The sequence below is a fragment of the Lampris incognitus genome, chromosome 18 (genome assembly GCF_029633865.1).
Source record: "Lampris incognitus isolate fLamInc1 chromosome 18, fLamInc1.hap2, whole genome shotgun sequence".
NCBI lineage: Eukaryota > Metazoa > Chordata > Actinopteri > Lampriformes > Lampridae > Lampris > Lampris incognitus.
Window position 1 is genome coordinate 22821789 of NC_079228.1, and position 13858 is coordinate 22835646.

Sequence of the window (13858 nt, forward strand, 5' to 3'; positions counted from 1 at the left end):
AAGGGAGCGACCATCCCTGAACCAGGGGGTAAAAGTACATCGGTCACCATTTTACTATGCTGTGATTGCAACTATTCCCTAATCCTCTGTGAATAGTATACATGGCTGTTGAAACTCTAGTTAATGGTCACACCCATATTTGCATATGAAACTGGTCGTTGGTTTCGGTTGTTATGCAACTGCATTATTTATAAGGGGGGAGGGGGATACCTGCAGTTTAGACTGAAGAGGTCACTTAGTTGAGTGATGAAATGTATCTATCAATAAATGTTGTATCCAGATGAACTTATTCAACCTTCTTTGAACGTCTAGACTGTAGCAAGTGCACACTGGGAAGTTAGGTTTGGATGCCTAGTTGCAAACATGTTTGTATAGATGATTGATAACGCAGGTGAATGTCAAATGTGTGCCTAGAATACCAAAAAGTAGCTATTACAAATATTCTAAAATGTTAAAAAAGGAAAAATGGGACCTTGTTAAAACTTCCTCCATGTCTCCATTTCGCTAGCTGGCAGCTAGCTATAGGCCTATCTTGCGTCACAATGCTGCTGGTATATGTACATCTCCAACAGACTAGCTAAACTAGCCAAACTTTAAAAATTATGCAAGCCACAGAAACCTTACATTTCTCACTTAACACCCAGTTAAAATGAAGGAACGATACCATTGGTTGAAAAAATAGCATGACATGACATCATACCATTATTTCTGTAGGACCGCCCATTTAGCTCACTTTGGCGACATCTCATTGGTTTTCCAAGACCTGTACCATGTGACTATCCAGTGGGCACAATAGCCACGCCCACAGACCTAGCTACCTCATGTAGAATGTGAAATCCAATTAACATGTCAATTATACCAGTGATTTGAGGGATTGTCTATTAAATCAGCACCACAGACATCCTGAGTCTGTGGGTTTTGGCATGGTTTCACGTAGAAAAAAGTTATCAATTCTATGGGCAAAGGAAGCCCATTGGTCAGTTTGTACACTATGCAAATTAGAATGCAGACGTCAGATCCTCTATTCCACCGCCATTTTTTTCCCTCAAAAGGAAAGGCACAAAAGCTAATGTTATTCGTCTTTGTCGGTATATGTATAGATCCATAGGAACATACGATTTAAGAGCTGGACGTAAAATCTTAATCCATGATGCATGTTGAAGGAGGATGATTCTTGGATGAGTGTCGATGCGCATCGCCACCGTGGAAGAACAGGGACTTACTGCGCACACACATAGTTGGCTGACGGACTCGTGTGAAAGTAGACTGTTTGCAGTGCCAGGCCGATCCAGAAATTAAACGCGGTGACAGGTAATCATCATTTTAAGTTCACATTTTAAGTTTTCATTTGCAAGTAACCAGAGCTGACCGCGAGGTGAACCGGGCTGTTGTCAACGTGCATTTAAACGGGATGCTACTGTGAGCAGCGTCACGCCTCGTTGTGTGCATGTCCTAATATCTAAATTCAACCTGGGAAACAAGTAGTAAACCTACATGGACACATTCAACAGGCAACATGAACGTAACTCTGGTAATGTTGTTTAGGTCTCTGTGCATAAGCCCACTGAAACAGTATTTTTATTTTTTTTGGATAAGTAATGCGTCCTTCCTTGCTACTGATCAATTGATAGTTTTCCGATAACTATATAAAGGTTAAATGGCTAATTTATGCAACAAGAAAATGATAATTCCTTAGCGTTTTATAGCAATATATGTTAAATGAAGTCTCACAAACCTGAGTTCATGCCTGACGAAAATGTAATTAGTTCGCCGGTGTTGTGGTAAAAAATGTGACCATAGAAAATTGTGCCTATAGGTTTGTCTTGAATTTACGTATAACGTCGCCTCGTGGTCGTCACTAGATGGCGTGGCTAAGAGATGACCACCCTCCCCGGGTCGTTTACCCTGCCCGTTTACCCTAAACTTCACCACACCGAGCCCACAGCTAAACTTAGCCGGAAGGCGGAGGACTTGGAGGTGCTGCTCGCCAAACTCTGAGACCGTTCCGTTTATTGTCACAATTTTCCACGGTCGCGTATTTTGGCCGGACACCGGTACGCTGACATGACAATGCTTCAGTTTGTCATCAGCATTAAGTAGCCCGAATTCATAGCAAATCCCCTCTCTTTGTGCCTGAGAGTAAATACCATCAAACACAGTTTATTGTACATATCCACTGAAGAATAAAATAGTATTAGGTTTCGCCAGTAAATCTTCAGAATCAGAGACAAGGTCCTCTAACGAGTTGTTAATAAAATGTCAACTCTTATCTGTTTTTCCTTTAGTAGTCCTCGATTAAACTATTGAAAAACAACAGCTGACTGTAAAAGTAAAACAAGGAGGATTAACCTTACGAAAAATAACCAGATATTTTAATAATGCAACCCATAAATAATTATGACCTGTTGTACTGTGTCATTAGCAGTATATGAGAAGGCGGGTGTTGCTCAGAGGTCGATATACAGTGACCCCCACATCTCCGTGTGCATTTTCTTTAAGTATACAGGTTAGTGTACTCTACAATTGGATAGAAGCATGCCACTCCCTTGTATGTTTTTTCTTCTTCAATGGGTTGATTACACTGGACAATGAAGATTTTGCTTCCAGAACACTTTTGAGTGTATTTTAAGGATTTTGGGCTGCTAATCATGAATCTCACCTTAAAATTTTCATATCGCAGGGCGTTCGGGTACAGCGTTGTGGTCTATTCTGTTGCCTACCAACACGGGGATCCCGGTTCGAATCCCCGTGTTACCTCCGGCTTGGTTGGGCGTCCCTACAGACACAATTGGCCGTGTCTGCGGATGGGAAGCCGGATGTGGGTATGTGTCTTGGTTGCTGCACTAGCGCCTCCTCTGGTTGGTCGGGGCGCCTGTTTGGGGGGGGGGGGCTGGGGGGAATAGCATTATCCTCCCACGCGCTACATCCCCCCTGGTGAAACTCCTCCCTGTCAGGTGAAAAAAAAGAAGCGGCTGGCGACTCCACATATATCGGAGGAGGCATGTGATAACCTGCAGCCCTCCCTGAATCGGCAGAGGGGGTGGAGCAGCAACTGGGATGGCTCGGAAGAGTGGGGTAATTGGCCAAGTTCAACTGGGGAGAAAAAAAGGGGGGGGGGTAAAAAAACCCATTCCTATCACATACCGTTTTGTAGCTATAACCTACTGTGATTTCCCGTCATGTTTTAAATCAACTAGTATATTGCGCCCAAAGCAAGCTAGCAAGCTGTTTTGGTCAGTCCAAGCATGCCTGGCCATGCACTCAGTGTAGGTGCTGTGCAAAGGTTGTCTTGCCTTTGCATGCTTAGTCAGGTTAGATGCTGGCAGACGGGGTATAAAAGCTGCTCACATTTACAGATGCTGTTATGCATGTTGATGCACATGTTTTTCAGGCAATAGCATAGTAAGTATATTTAACAATAGGATTTATTGTCTTCAGGAAGATTTAATACAGCAGAAATGTCGCATCCATGTTGCAACAGCTGCAATACATTCTGTTACATCTGTGGCGAGTATACGCTTAAGGATCAAAGACGCACCATGACTGCACTTATTAAGAAAGCCTATGAGCTCTACTTTGGATGTAAAATTGGTGACCAAGACAAACCCTGGGCTCCTCACGTTTGTTGTGCAACACGTGCGGTCAACCTGAGCGCTTGGCTCAGAGGTACACGGAAGTCAATGCCATTTGCAGTCCTAATGATATGGCAAGAACAGAAGAATCACGTGACTGACTGTAACTTCTCTCTGACCAATGTATCTGGCTTCTCTACTAAAAATAACAAATCTATTCAATACCCCATTTGCCTTCAGCCATGAGACCAATACCCCATGAAGACAGTTTGCCAGTACCGAAGCCACCAGAGACATGGAGCCAAGATGAGGCAGATGAAGATGCCACAACGCATGAACCAGATGTGGAAAACGACACTGATCCAGATGTTGAGCACTTTATGCCTGGTTATCCTCATCTGATAACAGCCATAATTAAATGACCTGGTCAGGGACTTAAGATTTGTCAAAAGCTAAAGCAGAACTACTTGGTTCAAGATTGCAAGGATGGGGTTTGCTGTCACCAGGTACAAAAATTTCTATCTTTCAGAACCGTCAAGAACAATTGACAAACTTCTTTACACAGGTTGACAACCTCTGTTTCTGCACTGACATTGATGGATTGTTCATGGCTTTGGGTTGTGTGTATGACCCACAACAATGGCGTCTTTTTATAGATTCGTCAAAGTTAAGCCTGAAAGCTGTCCTGTTACGCAATGGCAGTGTCCACCCTTCAGTAGGCATTGGCTATGCAGAACACATGAAAGAAACCTACAATAACATGGAACTGTTGTTGAAACACATACAATACAACAATTATAACTGGAACATCTGTGGTGATCTAAAAGTATTGGCACTGCTACTAGGAATGCAGCTCGGATATACAAAGTAGTGTTGTTTCCTTTGTGAATGGGATAGCCGTGCTTAAGAGTCACATTACGTTAAAAAGAACTGGCCACTCCGTAAGCGTTTCAGTCCAGAGAAGAAAAGTGTGGCGCGTAAGCCACTTGTCGACCCAACTAAAATATTTCTGCCAGAACCTGAACCTATGAGGTCCACTTAGAACTTGATGGTGTTTATATTAACAAGTCATTCTTTTTCCTATATTTTCCTCCATAGGCATCTAAGTGAAAATGTATCAGTTTCCCGTTGCAAATATTGAGAAGATCCGAAAAACGCGGCGGAAAGTGAAAAAGATCCTCGGTGATTTTGGCCTGGAGGACTGCCAAAACTTTCTGAAGGTAAGCTTTGTAATCCACAGCAGTCATGTACTTGAATCCATAAGACTCAAATCTGAGCCAAAGCAGAATCATAAATTCGACTTGAGACTTAATGAACATGGGGTGATTGATGCCTGACTTATTTGATTTGATCTTATTTTATCTTATCTGAGAATTCGAGAGTGGCAGGAAATCGCAAGCACACCTTACATGTCTTATAAATATGTAAACTGCCTGAAAACTCGATGGCGTTTGTAGTGAAGATGTAACATTCAAGTGTTGAGGGAAGAAAATAGCAAAGAGCATAGCGTCTGCAATTGATGAGAATTTTTGTATAGATCTTTTGACCACTTAATTAAAACATCAAATTCAAATCTGATGCAACTAAATGTGTTGGCTACTTACTGAAGCATCTTTGCATCTTGGTTGAAGTCAAGTCAATTTTATTTGTATAGCCCATTATCACAAATTACAAATTTGCCTCAGGGGGCTTTAAAGCAATACAACATCCTGTCTTTAGACCCTCTCATCGGATATACAACTAAAAAAGACCTTTAATAGGGAGAAAAAATAGGACGAAACCTCAGGGAGAACAACAGAGGAGGGATCTCTCTCCCAGGATGGACAGACGTGCAATGGATGTTGTGTGTACACAGTATACAGAATACAACATTGAAAGTGGATAACAATTATAATATGAATGAAGAATATGATAAGGAGGATGCCAAGCAGTGGTTTACTGAAGCGTCTTCTCATCTTGGTTGAAGGATTTTCACATCGAGCAGAGAGCGGCAGTGTGTCGAACAAAGCCAGGAATTACAGAACCACAGTGCACCAATTTGATCTTGTAACTGTTGAAAAACCACCTGGATCTATACGATCTGTCAATTAGCTGCAGGTTAGTTTAGCAAGGCAATGCCACCTAATGTAGTTCTGTCTGTAGTAGCATAAGCTAACTCACACAGTTTGTATAAAATGATTGTCATCACAGAAAGGGGAATCAGTTCATGTGGTCACTCAAATAAGGTTGAATCGGTTCCTCTGGATACAATGTTAATTGAACATTTCATCGCTCATCTAAATGACATCTTCAGTCTAAACTGACTGCAGGTATCCCCACCCTTATAAACGGCACAATTGGGTGGGGGTGGGGATGCCTGCAGTCAGTTGAGACTGAAGATGTCACTTATATGAGTGATGATATGTTGTGTAATAAACATTGTGTCCAGATGAACTGATTCAACTTTCTGTGATTTCCTTGCCTGGATTATTGAGCATGCATCAAGATGTTAGTTCTTTTTGTTGCCAGTCAGTATATTTATATTGTCAAGTCTTTTTAGTAAAATCTTAGAATTATGCTTGTGTTGGGATCTGGAAATAAATGATTGAATGCCATTTACAAAATGTATTTCATTTAATTTTTGTCAGGGTACATTTATTATTACTACACTGAAGTCACAGTTAAAAATTGACATTTATCTTCCGAGATAATGGTAGAGAGTAGATTGAATAATTTCTGTACTATAGATTAGATAGAGAAACTTTCATTGCACAAGATTTCCCTTTTTTTAAAAAAAAAAAGAAGAAAATCCACTTCGTGGGGGGATTAAATCTCCAGTCGTATTTGACATATGTATGAAAATTACACTTGACCCTAATTACTGCACGAATTAACTTGACTTGCTTTATTTTGCACTTGTAGATATGATTTTTGAATTTGACTCTTTCAAGGTTTAATGACTCAAAATGTTTTAGATTATCACTAGAGATGCACCGATTGATTGGTCGGTGACCAGAATCGGCCATGACTGGTGACTGGCCAGCCAGTCTCGGATATATCCGATTCTGTGTCTGTCAAATTCACACGCATGCGCCACTTGATGGTTCACATCGCGCACACAGTGACACAAACAGAAACGTCACAGCCACACACACGCGTGCGCACACACACACACGCACTAAAACATGCTGTCGTTTACTATGAGAAAGTAAAACATGTTAGATAAAGTGGATATACTGCAATTCATTTTTGGTTGGATTTTACTAGGGCTGTCCTGAATACCTTTTTTGGGCTTTGAATACTTGGCAGCAAGTATTCATTCCGTCTCCCAGGGGGCAGGGGGAATTTCGAGTACCGATTTTGCCGTTGATTACCCAATGGTTGAATGCAGCCCTAGATTTTATTCATACAAAGAGCTCTGTCCAGCAACTTTTTTATTTTGAGATTTGCTTGAGTGAGAGTGAGAGAAGGTCCTGTAACCAGGTGCAGTTGTGGAGAAAATGTAAAAGTTATTTAATAGACAATGTTTTATTACGAACATACAATTGAAATTTCCATTAAAGAAAAGTTACAAAACTGTTTGTATGCTGTTAATTATAGTTTGGCATGGTGGCCCAGTGGTTAGCACTGTAGCCTCACAGCAAGAAGGTCCTGGGTTCGAACCCCAGACCGTCCCAGGTCCTTTCTGTGTGGAGGTTTAATGTTCTCCCCATGTCTGTGTGGGTTTCCTCCGGATGCTCCGGTTTCCTCCCACCATCAAAAAGACATGTATATTAGGGTTAATACTCCTGCCTGTGTCCCTAAGCAACGCAATAGAAAGAAGAACTGGAGTTGGTCCCTGGGTGCTGCAGCTGCCCACTGCTCCTATACAACAGGATGAGTTAAATGCAGAGAATACATTCATTGTAAAAATACAGTTTGTTGTAACAATACAATGGCAAAATAAAGTGGCTTTCTTCTTCTTTCTGGGGGCGGGGGGTCTGAATAGGTGGGTCAGACTTTTTTAAAAAAAAATCTGAAATCTGAATCGGCCAAGAAAATTGCAAGCGGTGCATCTCTAATTATGACATCAGTCAGTGTGTCATCATTTGATCTGTAGTTTTAGTTTTTAGCTGGCTGTCACTTCCTGTTGAGCCAAATATGTAAGTAAATTTTCCATTTAAAACTCCCTTTCTAGGAGGGGGCATTTTAGACTTGAATTTTAACTGCTTGTATGTTTGTGTACAGGAACTCCGAGAAAAATCTGAAGAAAATACTGATGAAGATAAGACTTTCAAGGAGACCGAATGGGTTGATTTCACTGATGGCTTCAATGGCAGAATGAAGAAAAAGGTGATTATGACTCACAAATTAACCCCATGTGACATGACACCTTTGAATTTGAATCTCTGCCAATAAAGATGGTTTTCTGGACAGGGTTTTTGGATACACGTGTCAAATGATGGTGTAGTATGTGAATTAGTTAAATCCCTGTGAATTGATAACCCGGTATCACGCTTTGTCGTGCTCATAGTCACGAAAATTAATCTATTGAATTGTGTCTCGGACCACGAATGTCTGATTTTTTTTACGTGCAACACGGAAAGAAATCTAAACCCATGCATTTTAAATGGAGCATTTCTCAGACTTCTTTCATGCTGGACTGAATGACATCTGAACCAATGCATTTCAATTGGAAGATTTTCTTTAACTTTAGAAGTGGGGGGGTGACCCAATCGCCATAATAAAATGTTGGCATTTTACTTGATGCATGCACAATAATCCAGGTAAGGAAATCCCAGAAAGTTGAATCAGGTCATCTAGACACAACATTTAGTGGGAGAAATGTTTCATCACTCATCTAAGGAACTGCTTCAGTCTCAACTGACTGCAGGTATCCCCACCCTTATAAACAATACAGTGGCATAACGACTAAAAAGAACAATCGATTTCATATGCAGATTACCATGACAATTAACTAGAGTTAAAATGGCCATGTGTACTATTCAGAGGATTGGGAAATAGTTGCAATCACAGCATTGTATGATGGTGACGGGTTTGAACGGATGATTGAATATTTCTAGGCCTATTTCACTAGTGTAACAATCAGGCACATCCCCCCCCCCCCCCTCTGTTTTATCATATATATATATGTGTGTGTGTGTGTGTATATATATATATATATATATATATATGTATATATATATATGTATATATACATGTATATATGTATATGTATATATGTATATATATGTATAGCGTCCCCCCCCCCGGAAACCATCAATGGTGTTAAAAGTGCTCAACAAATGAGCAGAATATCAATGGATTTTATATACACACACACACACACACACACACACACACACACACACACACACACACACACACATATATATATATAATCCAGTGAGTTAAGTAAATTCTTTACTTGACTCACTGGATTATTTTGCTCCTTATTTGTTGAGCACTTTCCCTACTGTTGAGTGTTTCTTTTAATGAAGTTATATCTGGAAAAGTTATATCCAGAAAAAAACCCCACTGTGTGTGTGTGTGTGTGTGTGTGTATATGTATGTGTATATATATATATATATATATATAGCATAATAATTTGTATATCTATTTTGTATAGTTTGCAAATTACATCAGATTATACTATGAATAACAATTAATATAAAATACAGCAAACATTTTCCCCCTGTTCTCCCTGCAATAATTCATCCCTATCAAGTGAAAAAAAATATATCAAAAAAATTAAACATTTTAAGTAAAAAGTAAATAGATAAAAAAATAAATAAAATAAAGGGTGTTTCTTAGATCAATGTACAAGAGCTTGATGGTATCATACACCATCAGATCTTGTTCCTGCTGAAGCAAGTCACTAACATTTTTGTGATTTTTTAATTTTTTTTCTTCTCAAACACCCTGAAACATTACAGTACAATCATATGGTAGTCTACAGGTTAAGTATACAAACAGAAAACAAAAACGGAAAATGAAAGCAAACACAACAGCACACGTAATGGATCCCGGCTTCTCCTCCTACACACAACACTCCATCTGACATACGTTAAGACTTCTATTACATAGTCCCCAACATTAATAAACTGAGGAAGGTACCCCACATTTCAGTGAATTTGGACACGGAATCCTTCAGTTTGGCTAACATTAACTTGTATGAGGCTGTAACTGTCATAAGTTTGATCCAGTCCTTATAACGAGGTGTGCTTGTATTTTTCCAGTTCCTTAGTAGAATCCTGGCTGCATTAAGAAAGCGTGCAAGGGTTAACCCAAATTGTGTCTTTTGTAAGTCAAGCTGGTAGAACAGATGTCTCCAAGATGGCAAAAAATGTGGCGAGCTTGGCAAGGGCTGATCCAACCACTCCTCAATTGCCCCAACCACCCGGGTCCAGAATGGGGAAACCAGAGGACAGTCCCACATGAGGTGTAGAAAAGTACCCATGAACTGTTACATTTCCAGCACTTGTTGCTTTAAATTAGACCAAGCTTTTTAAGTCAGACTGGAGTCCAATAATATCTATGAATTATTTCATAATGTATAAATTTGCTCGTACTATCCCTTACTGGTCAACCCATGTTATGAACAATATTCTCCCAGACCTCTTGTTCAAGCTCAATGTCCAGGTCCCTTTGCCATATTATCCTCAGACTCTCACTTTTTACCATACAAAGCATTTGCTGCCATTTTGTAAAATACAGAGGATGATTGTACAATATTTGGAAGTTTTAAGAACCTTTGCAATACATGTTCATCCTGTCCTGTATTGTAACCCATAGACTGTACACAGCTCTGTAATTGGAGGTATTTCCAAAAGTCCCCTTTATCAATTCAATTATATCGATCCTTTAGCCCCTGATAGGAGTATAACACTCCTTCCCCAAATAGATCAGCAGTTGTGGCTAAACCTTTAATGTGCCATGCCCTCCAACATACTGTTTTCTTCCCTGTCTTGATCGCAGGATTCCCCCATAAGGATGAGTAACCTTGTTTTATATTGGGACAGGCCAAACATTTTATGCACTTCATTCCAAACCTCCCATGAGTACTGAAGTAATGGATTAATATCCCCTTCAGGAGAAGACCGATGGTTTTTGTGACATAGCATCTATGAATCTTAAATGGGAGGTAAATGACTTCTCTATCTCCATCCAACCCAGATGTGAATCACTCCCTGACCAGTGTTTGCATAGCTTAACCATTTCAAAGGCAATACTGTAAAGTTCTATGTTTGGCAATGCCAATCCTCCTCTCATTCTAGTAGTAAACAACTTAGTCTGACTAATTTGGGATTTCTTCCCATTCCACAGGTAATCCCTATGACTACCTCGTTATACTGCTTAAGCACTGACTTTTTTTTAAAATTTTTTATTTTGATATACTTTATTAATCCCCGTGGGGAAATTCTCTGCATTTAACCCATCCTAGTTGTATAGTTAGGAGGAGCAGGCAGCCGCTGTGCAGCACCTGGGGACCAACTCCAGTTCATCTTGCCATGCCTCGGTCAGGGGCACAGACAGGAGTATTAACCCTAAGATGCATGTCTTTTTGATGATGGGGGAAACCGGAACACCCAGAGAAAACCCACCGCAGACACGGGGAGAACATGCAAACTCCACACAGGGGGAGACATGGGATGATTCCCCCCAAGGTTGGACAACCATGGGGTTCGAACCCAGTACCTTCTTGCTGTGAGGCAACAGCCCTAACCGTGCTGCCCAGACATAGGAAAATTTAAAAGGAAGCATCATAGAAATATAGTTATCTTTCTTTGGGGGGGGGAATTCCCCCCCTTTTTTCTCCCCAATTGTACCCGGCAAATTAACCTACTCTTTTTTTTTTTTTATATATATACATTTATTTCTGATTTTTCCCTTTTTTCTCCCAATTTAGTGGCCAATCGATCCCTATTTTAATTCAAACACCCACCCTCGCACTGCATGCATTCGCCAACTGCATCTCTCCGGCCGGCAGTCTCGAAGGAGACCGCCTCCCCACTTTCGTGACAAGGCGACTCCAGGCCGAACCACTGTTTCCTCCGACACACACAGAGACGCATTCACGTGACGAACACAAGCCGACTCCGCCCCCCTCCCGAAGACAGCGCTTGCCAATGATTGCTGCTTCATCGAGTCCGGCCATAGTCGGATCTGACGAGACCGGGGCGCGAACCCCAGTCCCCAGTGGGCAACTGCATCGACACAAAGCCGATGCTTAGACCGCTACACCACCGCGGACAAATTAACCTACTCTTTTGAGCCATCCCAGTCGCTGCTCCACCCGCTCTGCTGAGTCGGGGAGGGCTGCAAACTACCACATACCTCCTCTGACACCTGTGGAGTCCCCAGCTGCTTCTTTTCACCTGACAGTGAGTAGTTTCACCAGGGGGACGTAGCACGTGGGAGGATCATGCTATTCCCCCCAGTTCCTCCTCCTCCCCAAACAGGCGCCCTAACCGACCAGAGGAGGCGCTAGTGCAGCGACCAGGACACATATCCACACCCGGCTTCCCACCCACAGACACGGCCAATTGTGTCCGTAGGGACGCCCGACCAAGCCGGAGATAACGCAGAGATTCGAACCGGCAATCCCCAGGTCGATGGGCAACGGAATAGACTGGCACACTACCAGATGCCTCCATGCTGCTTATTAACCAGTTCAAAGTCGCTATTCTTGGGGGTGCCCCGTAGGCTCACCTGGTAGAGCACGTACCACATAAGGCTGAGTCCTTACCACAGCAGCCTGGTTTCAAATCCGGCCTGGGCCCTTTGCTGTAATGTCATCCCCTCTCTCTCTGCCTTTCATGTCTCTCTCTCGACTCATTATCCAATAAAAGCAGAAAATGGCAAAAAAAAAAGAAAAGAAATCTTTAAAAAAAGTCGCTGTTCTTGTAGAAATAAAAATAACCATCTGTATACCGGTCTAAATACCTAAGCTACAGGCCATACTCACAACCACTGACATTACAACTGACTCGGTCATGTCTAGACTGCCCTGCATGCTCCGTGCGCACACATATCCCTCAACAGTGAAATTGGTGTTCCAGTTTAGTTCAAAATTCAAATATCCACTCCAGCCAGGACCTCTCGATTGTGTTTGTGTGTCCCTTCCGTGGGCCCGACACAGTAGAAGAAAATTGTTCATCAGCTGCTGACATTGTCTTCCTTGTCTTCCTAGCCATAGCCATCACAGATTCTCGAAGCTCTGAACACTCTTTGGCATTTATCTTTTTGTTTTCTTCCTAATTGTATCCAGCCAATTACCCCACTCTTCCAAGCTATCCCGGTTGCTGTTCCACCCCCTCTGCCAATCCAGGGAGGGCTGCAGACTACCACATGCCTCTGATATATGTGGAGTTGCCAGCCCCCTTCTTTTCACCTGACAGTGAGGAGTTTCGCCAGGGGGACGTAGCGCATGGGAGGATCACGCTACGTCCCCCCAGTCCCCCCCGAACAGGCACCCCGACTTAGTGCAGCGACCAGGACACACCCACATCTGGCTTCCCCACCTGCAGACACAGCCAATTGTCTGTAGGGATGCCCGACCAAGCCGGAGGTAATGCGGGGATTTGAACTGGCGATCCCCGTGTTGGTAGGCAATGGAATAGACCATCACACCACCCAGACGCCCCTTTAGCATTTGTCTTAGCCAACTGCTTCAGGCATCAGTTCTCATCTTCCAATTCAAAGATCTGAGCCTCCTTCTCAAGTCATTGAAAAATTGCACCACATCAGTTTTCATGTTACCCTGAGTGGTCTTGACACTGGTCACATCCGATTGCAGGGTTGATAAGGTGCTGCTAAATCGAGCCATTTCCTCCATTGACCTCTGCAGTGCGGCCTGCAATTCGGCAAACCCAGGTGGTGCCATGGCTAGTGGTAAATGGTAAATGGACTGCATTTTATATAGCGCTTTTCCAGATGCAACAGCCACTTAGAGTGCCTGAATGGAGTTCCACTCACCATGCTAGCATAGCTAGCACCTTGCTTAGCCACTCTTATTTTTGAGTTAGTGTTGGCGGTTGTCATGCCGAACATCAGCTAAACTAATATGCATTCACTCGCGGTAGTGTTCACGCGTATATTAGTGACACTCAATATTGCCGAGTCGATTGAAGCATAATTGTGAATAAATTCTGGGGTTCATGTGGAGCAACACTGTTAGACATCCATCTTGTTTAGCGGTCCCACATGACTCCGCAGGTTACCAACATTATCATTATGCCTTAAGTAGTACATAAAAGGTCTCCAGATATTATCGAAAATGTTTTTACATTTAACAATATCTTTTCTATTGACATGTTTGAAGCCA

At 42.1% G+C, this 13858-nt stretch overlaps 1 protein-coding gene across 1 annotated transcript in view; it reads left to right on the forward strand.

Moving 5' to 3' along the window:
* The first annotated feature begins 1090 nt into the window (after positions 1 to 1090).
* Positions 1091 to 13858, forward strand: part of LOC130129093 (activity-dependent neuroprotective protein 2a-like) — a 28615-nt gene continuing 15847 nt past the window's right edge. The window contains exons 1-3 of the mRNA XM_056298890.1: positions 1091 to 1311; positions 4671 to 4792; positions 7779 to 7883. Of these exons, the coding sequence (XP_056154865.1) occupies positions 4685 to 4792; positions 7779 to 7883 (213 nt within the window). The 5' untranslated portion in view covers positions 1091 to 1311; positions 4671 to 4684. The remainder of the gene's footprint in view (positions 1312 to 4670; positions 4793 to 7778; positions 7884 to 13858) is intronic.